Genomic DNA, 10486 nt, shown 5'->3' on the forward strand with positions numbered 1-10486 from the left:
TAATCATGTTAGAAACATGCTAGTAACTTGCTAATCATGCTAACAAAATGTTAACACCATGTTAGTAACATGCTAATCATGCTAAAATCATGCTAGCAACATGTTAGTAACTTGTTAATTATGCTAAAATCATGCTAGTAACATGCTAATCATGCTAATAACTTGCTAATCATGCTAACAACATGCTAACCATGTTAGAAACATGCTAGTAACATGCTAACCAAACGATTTTTAATAGTTTTAGTTTAGTTACTGACTGTAAATATTTATATTTAGCTTTAATTCATTTTTATTTCAGTTTAGTTTGAGTAATTTCGCGCTGTCGCACCTCTTGACTTCATAGAGCGTGTGCGACGCGCGCGTGAACGTTTGTAGTCCGCGCTTAAATCGTGATATGCTCCAAAACATTGAATTACTATATGGTAATATTAGTTTTTTTATTACAAATGATTACGTTTAATTAGTTTATGTGGAAATACATGTGTGTTCCTAAAATGAATGAATGAATGAATTAATGAATTAATTATTTTTATTAAACAAGTATTTCTCATTATTAAGAAGAAATACATGTCTTAAATATATCAAAATAATAAATATATAAATATGCCTAAATTATGTTTTCTATTTTTTATATTTATTACTCACAAGTTGTACAAGAAAACTCAAATTATTATCATCATCATCATCATTATTATTTTTTTCTTTGTGTATACACCTACGAACCAAGTGGATTATAGATTAATTTCTGTTGAACAGAAATCACAGGAACAATCCATTTCGCTGGCAGTTTATCAAATTTAAAATCACATCTCAGCAGAAGATTATTATGGCACCAATCATATCAAGTACATAAACGCTCTGATAACGAACGGGGCGTGTCCTCTGTGTGGGCGTGTCCTCGCGCGGTGACTCCGCCCCTGAGAATCCCTACAGTCTGTGTGTGTGTCAGACATACAGCAGTGTGTGAGTGTGTGTGTGTGAAGAGCAGAGACAAGACGAGGACAGGACAGCGAACTACCGCCGACAGTGAGTACAAACACACACATATAAACACACTCACACACTCACATGTCGCTGTGTTATATGTTATGTCCTCACAGAGAACATTTTTCAGTTTTATACGCTTAATATAAATTTTATACGCTTAATATTTTGTTTAGTGTGTTTATTTAGCTGTTTGAATGAACATGTCCTCATAATGAGGATTAAAGTCAGGTTTGCATTGTGAGGCCAATTTTGGCACCTTCAGCAGAAAACACACACACACACACTCAGTAAATTGCTGTCTGAACTTTCTAAGCTGAAGTGTGTGACAGATGAATGTCTTCTGTTGTAGAAGTGAGACTTGAAGACACACACACACACACACACACACACACACACACACACAAAATAAAGTAAATGTAAAAGAAAAGAAAAAAAATGGTCCAAAACATTATATTACCATGGTAAATGTCAAAAACGTGGCATTTCAATCATGAAAAAACATGGTATTATCATGGAAAAAGTAAAAAAAAAACAAAAAAACAATGGCATTACTATTATGATATGGAACAAAACATGGTATAATCATGGTAAATGCCAGAAAACACTGCAGAGCCTTCATGATAGGGTCCAAAATATGGTATTAACATGGTAAATGTAAAAAAATATATATATATCTTGGACAAAAAACATGGCATTTCAATCATGATAAGGTCCAAGACAATGTATTATTATGGTAAATGTAAAAAAGATACAAATAAATAAAAAAAACATGGCATTTCAATGATGATATGGTCCAAAATATGGTATTACCATGGTAAATTTAAGAAAACACAGCATTACATTAATAATAAGGTCCAAATCATGGTATTGCCTGGGTAAATGTCTCAAAAATGCTCAAAAAATATCAAAAACATGGCATTTAAATCGTGATATGATCCAAAACATTGAATTACTATGGTAAATGTCCAAAAAATGGCATTGCCAGGGAAAATGTAAAAAAAACAAGGTATTTCCATCCTAATGTCCTAAGTGAGGTATAACCGTGATAAATGACAACATAGCATTACCACTGTAATATGGTCCAAAACATGGTATTACCATGGTAAGTGTAATAAAAATGGTATTACCATCATTATATGGTCGACATGGTTTTGCCTCTGTATATTTAAAATAAAAACATGGCATTTCAATCATGATAAGGTCCAAAACATTGTATTATTATTAGAGCTGCACGATTATGACAAAAAAATCAAAACTGTCGATTATTCCCTTGAACTTGCAATTGCGATATTAATTACGATTATCACAGTTTACATTGAGTGATGTTTATACCATTATCTGAAGCAACCGCATGCCATATTTTTATATGAAAATAAACTAAATTAAACTAACAAATTGAAATTAAAACAATGGAAAAACCCTTAAGATAACCTGTAGAAAGAAAAAAACTCATTTTAAGCACTCAGAATAACGTGAGTGGATTAATTGCCGCTTTGAACGATTGTAAACGCGATTAGAAACTCCTGAAGTGTGTGACAGATGAATGTCTTCTGTTGTAGAAGTGAGACTTGAAGACACACACACACACACACACACACACACACACACACACATATGTGTGTGTGTGTAATCTACCTGTAATTTCTGATTCAAATTCATACTTAAATATTGTACATTTAAGAAAATAGTACTTATAACATCACAATTTATCTATATGTTTATATATTTATGTTTTTCATTAATAGGAAATATATTTTTTCTTAAGTATTTACTTTTTTGCATTTTTTAAATATTATTTCAGTATTAGTAAACCTTTATAAATGGTGTATATATCTCTGATTGTGATCTCTGACAGTGTCAGCAGAGGAGGCTTTGTCAGTTTTCCAGAGACTGAGAATATAAAGAGTTGAGGAATCAGATCAGCATGAGTTCAGGCTCTGTAATGCCATGCGTTTATGAATTAAACAGCAGATTTGATGAGAGAAGTGAGGAGTCCATGTTGAGTTGAAGTGCTGTTTGTTTAGTCTCTAGAGCTGGTGTGTGATGAGTGAGAACTGAATGTGATGTTGTGGAGACGCTGTCAGATGCTCCAGTGTTGTTTCCTCTGAGGTTTCGCAGCACAAAGCGTGTTTGTGAGCATCTCACCTCCTCATTGTTCTGCCTGTGGTTTGGCAGTCGTGTTTCTCAGAAGCATCTGTCGTTAAATGTCACACGAGAGTGTGTGTGTGTGTTCAGAGCGCAGCTCCTCTGATCCCGGCGTGTATCCGGTTCCGGCCGCGGCGCCTCCTGCAGGACGGGAGCGCAGTCACATGGGTCAGCTGTTCTTCGAGTATCTGCTGGTTGTCAGTCTGAGGAAGAAGAGGAACGTGGAAGGTTACGAGCCCCACACAAGTTCACAATGAACCTGTGAATGTCTGTGGGTGAGCACGTCTTCGCCAATTACAATTATAAGATTGTAATAATTTTAATCCCTGTTTCGGAACAAAGCAATCGATCTACAGGTGTGAAAACACCCAAATAATATTACATTTTTTAATATTTCTAAAAATGATGAATGCATTGTGTGTGTGTGTGTAGCGTGAGGTGATGGGCCGTCTGCAGCGTGAGGAAGAGGAGAAGTGCATGAAGGCCGCTCATCTCTTCTGCTTCCCAGAGGGAATCAACTGGGCTCCTCTGACCGAATACAGGAGGTACACACACACACACACACACACTCATCCGGTGTGACACTTTCACCTCTGCTGTTGCACGCTGAGGCTGATGGAAACAGGAAACGCCTGCAGGAGCTGCGAGATTGAGACGGTCATCAGACAGTCATGATTTCTCTTAAAGTGGCAGGTCACACAAAAATGGAAATTCACTCCCTCATGTTGTTCCAAACCTGAATGAGTTTCTTTCTTGTGTTGAACACAAAAGAAGATATTCTGTTGAATGTTGGGAACCAAACAGCTGCTGGTAAAATAAATATATATACTGTGGAAGTCAATGGCTACCGTCAATCAAGTTTGGTCACCAGCATTCTTCAAAATGAGACAAACATTCAAGTCATTAACATAGCAGATTTGAAAACCACAAACTTTCTCTGTGAATCTCTCACTGATTCTCTGACTGAATCTTTGAACAATTCTCTGAATAATTCTCCAAGTGAATCTCAGAATGACTCTCTCAATGATTCTCTGCATGATTCTCTGACTGACTCTCTGACTGTGAATCTTTGAATGAATCTCTGACTGTGCATCTCTGAATGAATCAGGCGCATCTCAAACAAGCCTAATCTCTGACTGTGAATCTCTTAATGATTCTCTGAATGATTCTCTGACTGTGAATCTTTGAATGAATCTCTGACTGTGAATCTCTAAATGAATCTCTGAATGATTTTCTGACTGTGAATCTCTGAATGATTCTCTGACTGACTCTCTGACTGTGAATCTTTGAATGAATCTCTGACTGTGAATCTCTAAATGAATCTCTGAATGATTCTCTGAATGATTTTCTGACTGTGAATCTCTGAATGATTCTCTGACTGACTCTCTGACTGTGAATCTTTGAATGAATCTTTGAATGATTCTCCGACTGTGAATTTCTGAATGATTCTCTGAATGATTTTCTGACTGAATCTCTGAATGATTTTCTGACTGACTCTCTGACTGTGAATCTTTGAATGAATCTCTGGCTGTGAATCTGACTGAATCTCTGAATGATTCTCTGACTGATTCTTTGACTGTGAATCTTTGAATGAATCGCTTAATGATTCTCTGAATAATTCTCTGACTGTGAATCTCTGAATGATTTTCTGACTGTGAATCTCTGAATGAATATCTGACTGACTCTCTGACTGTGAATCTTTGAATGAATATCTGACTGAATCTCTGAATGATTCTCTGACTGTGAATCTGACTGAATCTCTGACTGTGAATCTCTGAATGACTCTGACTGTGAATCTCTGACTGAATCTGAATGACTCTCTGACTGTGAATCTCTGACTGATTCTCTGAATGATTCTCTGACTGATTCTCTGAATGAATCTTTGAATAATTCTCTGACTGTGAATCTCTGAGTGAATCTCTGACTGATTCTCTGAATAATTCTCTGACTGATTCTCTGACTGATTCTCTGAATGAATCTCTGAATAATTCTCTGACTCTGAATCTGACTGTGAATCTTTGAATGAATCTCTGACTGTGAATCTCTTAATGATTCTCTGACTGAATCTCTGACTGATTCGCTGACTGAATCTCTGACTGTGAATCTCGGACTGAATCTCTTGCGCTCTGACAGTGTTTTGCCGTGTTTAATCAGTGTGTTCATCATCAGTGTGTGTTACTGTTGAACTTCCTGTCAGATCTGAGCATCTCAGTCTTCATCTACAGGAAGTGTGTGTTGGTTTGGAGAGCGTTACTGAAACTCTGGTTTGTTGACTCTCTGCAGTGAGACGTTCTCGTTCGTTCTGACTGAAGTTGATGGCAGCAGGAGGAACGGATACTGCAGGAGACTGCTGGTGAACTTCACGCACTATTAAATATCACACAATATTCACAGTAAAAATATTAAATGATAATAATATTATGTAAAATGTCATATTTAATATAATTATTTTACATGTTGTTATTTTAAACATTTCCTATTATTTAGTATCTATAACAATTAAAAGTAAAGAAAATATTTATAATGAATTTTTTTAGCACTGTATCAAAGTCAATTTATAAAGAACTTTTTATAAAACAGCAAGTGTTTATCAAAGTGCTGTACACAAATAAAAGAATAAAAATATCAATGATACAAACGGTCAACAACACAAAAGAAGACAATAAGACACCATAGAGACAGTAAAAGAAAGCAGCTCTCATGTAGCATCAAATGCCAGACTATAAAAATTAAGTTTAAGCACAATCCATGATAACACGTAAATTTTTTACATAGGGCTTCACAAGTGGTTTCAATTCACCAAGGTCTAAATCTGATGACTCACAAGTACCTCCCGGCGTAAACAGTATAACTTGTTTTATTTTCATTAAAATTAAGGAAATTTAGTGCCATCCAGGCCTTAATTTCCTCAAGACACTGCAATAGGGGCGCTAAAGAGCAAGTATCTTTTCATTTCAAAGGCAGATAAATTTGCGTATCGTCTGCATAACAATGAAAAGAAATACCAAATTTCCTAAAAATATGTCCTAAGGGGAGCATATACAGGGAGAACAAAATAGGCCCCAAAATGGAGCCCTGGGGGACCCCACACGTGAAAGAAGCAGTTGAGGAGACAAAGTCTCCAAAACGAACTGAGAAAGTTCTTCTTTTGGACAAATAGGATCTAAACCATCCCAACGCAGTGCCCTTAATACCAACACAATGTTCTAAGTGTGTAATCAAGATCTTATGGTCTACAGTATCGAATACAGCCGAAAGGTCTAATAGAATTAAAATCGCACAGTCCCCTGAGTCAGTAGCAAGTAACAAGTCATTAAAAACCTTCAACAGTGCAGTGTCTGTACTATGTAAAGATTTAAAACCAGACTGAAACACTTCGTGAATACCATGTAGATCTAGAAATGAATTCAATTGTCCAAATACAACCTTCTCCAGTAGTTTGGAAAGAAACGGAAGTTTTGAGGTCTAAAATGAGCAAAAACTGATGAATCCAAATTAGATTTCTTGATTACTGGTTCCACTGCTGCATGTTTAAAAGACTTCGGTACAACTCCCGAGTCCAGGCTACTATTAATAATTGCAAGAATTCTAGAACCAATAGTTTCAAATGAATCTTTTAGAAGATGTATAAAAGTGATGTAAGATCACTGTATAAAGATAAATGTTGATCATACATTTTTAATAATTATTCTTTAGAATATTAATACTAAATTAATAATAATAATAATAATGAATGAGTAAATATGAAATATTAGAATATTTAAAAATATTAAGTTTAAAATAAAAATATTGAATATGTAATTGTTAATATGTATCACATTAAATATTCTATAGTATTTAGTAATTATAATGATGATTTATCATTATGTTAATATGTTTTTTATAATTATTCATTAGAATAATTATACTTAATATGAAATATTTCAGAATATATATTAAAAGCTTATAATAATTATTAAATATGAAATAGTTTAGAATATTTAAAAACATAAAACATTTAAAAATATTGAAGATATAGAATTACATATGCATTAAATATAGTATTTATTTTATTTATAATGAATGAAAATAAAAAGTGTTTATAATGAAAAACTTTGTCATTTTATAATTACAATGTTAATATTTTTAATAGTTATTCACTCTATTATTATAAATTATGAAATGACCATCAGTGAAAGCGGATGTCATTAGCATATGATCAGAATGCTGCTGAATAATTCATGAGCTCTCTCTCTCGCTCTCTGTCAGCCGGACGGCCGCGGCGCTCGTGTTCCAGAGGCGTACTGCATCATCAGCAGCGTGGCGTGTTTCGGACTCTTCTCAAAGGTGAGGAAACACTCACACACACACACACACTCTCGCACACACACTCTCACACACACGCGCACACACACTCTCACACACACGCGCACACACACTCTCACACACACGCGCACACACACTCTCACACACACGCGCACACACACTCTCACACACACGCGCACACACACTCTCACACACACGCGCACACACACTCTCACACACACGCGCACACACACTCTCACACACACGCGCACACACACTCTCACACACACGCGCACACACACTCTCACACACACGCGCACACACACTCTCACACACACGCGCACACACACTCTCACACACACGCGCACACACACTCTCACACACACGCGCACACACACTCTCACACACACGCGCACACACACTCTCACACACACGCGCACACACACTCTCACACACACGCGCACACACACTCTCACACACACGCGCACACACACTCTCACACACACGCGCACACACACTCTCACACACACGCGCACACACACTCTCACACACACGCGCACACACACTCTCACACACACGCGCACACACACTCTCACACACACGCGCACACACACTCTCACACACACGCGCACACACACTCTCACACACACGCGCACACACACTCTCACACACACGCGCACACACACTCTCACACACACGCGCACACACACTCTCACACACACGCGCACACACACTCTCACACACACGCGCACACACACTCTCACACACACGCGCACACACACTCTCACACACACGCGCACACACACTCTCACACACACGCGCACACACACTCTCACACACACGCGCACACACACTCTCACACACACGCGCACACACACTCTCACACACACGCGCACACACACTCTCACACACACGCGCACACACACTCTCACACACACGCGCACACACACTCTCACACACACGCGCACACACACTCTCACACACACGCGCACACACACACACACACACGCACACACACACTCCTCAGACGGGTCGGCGCTGACTCCCGTGTGTGTTTGCGCAGATCTTTGACGAGGTGGAGAAGCGCAGGCAGATCTCCAAAGCCATGATCTATCCGTTCATGCAGAGCCTGCGGGAGGCGCCGCTGCCCTCGCCCGGAAACACCGTCACCGTCAGCAGCTTCATCCCGGACGCCGGAACCCAGGTGCGTTTCAGTCGGACTGCTGTGCAAAGGTTTGCGGCTCAGCAGCGCTACAGATAACGCCTCTGCTCTCAGATCATCAGTCTGACGCGGCCCGCAGAGTCCTGGCTCGAACATGTGGACTTCCACACGCTCTTCCGCTGCCTGAGCGACGAGGAGGTGCTGATGGTGTTCGCCGCCACCGTCACGGAGCGACGGATCATCTTCATCTCTGAGGAGCTCAGGTGACCAGCGCAGCCAATCACAGCGCAGGGGTCACTTATTAATATTTATACTTAGCATAATAATGAATCCTCATTAAACATCAAGTATTCATAGTATAATATTTAAAAAATAATAAACTTTAAACAAATTAACTATTAAATATGTAACATTTAATACATATTTAATATATTTTATTAAATGTAGTATTTAATAATTATAGTGATTAAAAATAATCTTTTTTTAAGCGGAAAACATTTTTATATAATTTCATAATGGAATATTAATAAATATAATAAGTTATAACATGTAATATTTAATATATATCATACACATTTATTCAATATTCTGTAGTATTTAGAAATTATAAGGAAAATATTAAAACTTAAAGCATAAAATATGTTTTTAAGAAATCATTAGTTTTTTTATAATTGTTATTAATAATTATTCGCTATAATATTAATACTTATAATAATAACTATTAAATATAAAATATTCATGTTAGAATATTTAATACTGATATAAAAATATAATAAAATCTTAAAAATAAAATATTGAATGTAATATTTACTATATATGAATAATTATTCATAATATTTATCGAATAATTATTTTATCTAGCTAAAAATTATTCAATATGATAAAATATTCATGTTAAAAATATTAAATTCTAAAAATAGTAATTTTATGTAAAATGTAATATTTAATATTGTACTTTTTTTAATGTAAAAACAAATTAATGTAAAACATACAAAATTTTACATTATTTTAAATATTTGATAGGATTTAGAACTTAAAATGATTCAAATAAAACTTGATATAAAATGAAAACATTTTAGAATTGTTTATCATGTTTTAAATTATTCATTAGACAATTTATACTAATATAATTTAAATATAAAATATACATGTTAGAATTTTTTTAAATATTAAGCGTTTAAAAAATAAAAATATTGACTAATATTTATTACATAAAAATGAAAATATTTAAAAAATATTATTATATCGATAATTAATTATCTTATTTTTTATAATTAAAAATATTTTGTAAAGAATGTTTTTATTTTACAATTACAATATTAATCATATGTTAAATACTTTTATTGTAATATTTACAATTATTAAATACATTTTAGAACTATTAAAAGTAATAAGATATTCATAATAAAATAAAGAAATAGTAATGTACATAAAAATATTTTCTATGAATATTCAATATAATCATATATGTTTTGCACATTTTATAGTATTTATTAATTATAATGATTAAAAATAAAGAAAATATTCATAATGGAATTTTTTTTTTGACCACTATGAATGTGTTAATGTGTGTGTGTGTTCAGCACTCTGTCGCAGGTCCTTCACGCTGTAGCTGCTCTCTTGAATCCGTTTGTGTGGCAGCACACGTTCATATCAATCGTTCCTACGGTTCTGATTGATGTTTGTGCTGCGCCAACACCGTACCTGCTGGGAGTCCAGAAGAGCATGCTGGACCTGCTGACGGACCACAGCGACGTCAGTCTCACACACACACACACACTCACAGACACACACACTCACAGACACACTCACGGACGCACGCACACACACACACACTCTCTCACACACACTCTCTCTCACTCACACACACTCACGGACGCACACACACACACAAACACACTCACTCAC

The 10486-nt window shown here is 36.0% G+C and overlaps 1 protein-coding gene across 1 annotated transcript in view; it reads left to right on the forward strand.

Moving 5' to 3' along the window:
• Window positions 1-3206: 3206 nt before the first annotated feature.
• dennd2db (DENN/MADD domain containing 2Db) overlaps window positions 3207-10486 on the forward strand; it is a 10162-nt gene continuing 2882 nt past the window's right edge. Inside the window, exons 1-7 of the mRNA XM_016566189.1 lie at window positions 3207-3386; window positions 3563-3677; window positions 5416-5485; window positions 7381-7458; window positions 8480-8620; window positions 8693-8841; window positions 10162-10333. Of these exons, the coding sequence (XP_016421675.1) occupies window positions 3574-3677; window positions 5416-5485; window positions 7381-7458; window positions 8480-8620; window positions 8693-8841; window positions 10162-10333 (714 nt within the window). The 5' untranslated portion in view covers window positions 3207-3386; window positions 3563-3573. The remainder of the gene's footprint in view (window positions 3387-3562; window positions 3678-5415; window positions 5486-7380; window positions 7459-8479; window positions 8621-8692; window positions 8842-10161; window positions 10334-10486) is intronic.

The sequence above is a fragment of the Sinocyclocheilus rhinocerous genome, unplaced genomic scaffold (assembly GCF_001515625.1).
Source record: "Sinocyclocheilus rhinocerous isolate Xijiao unplaced genomic scaffold, SAMN03320098_v1.1 scaffold302, whole genome shotgun sequence".
NCBI lineage: Eukaryota > Metazoa > Chordata > Actinopteri > Cypriniformes > Cyprinidae > Sinocyclocheilus > Sinocyclocheilus rhinocerous.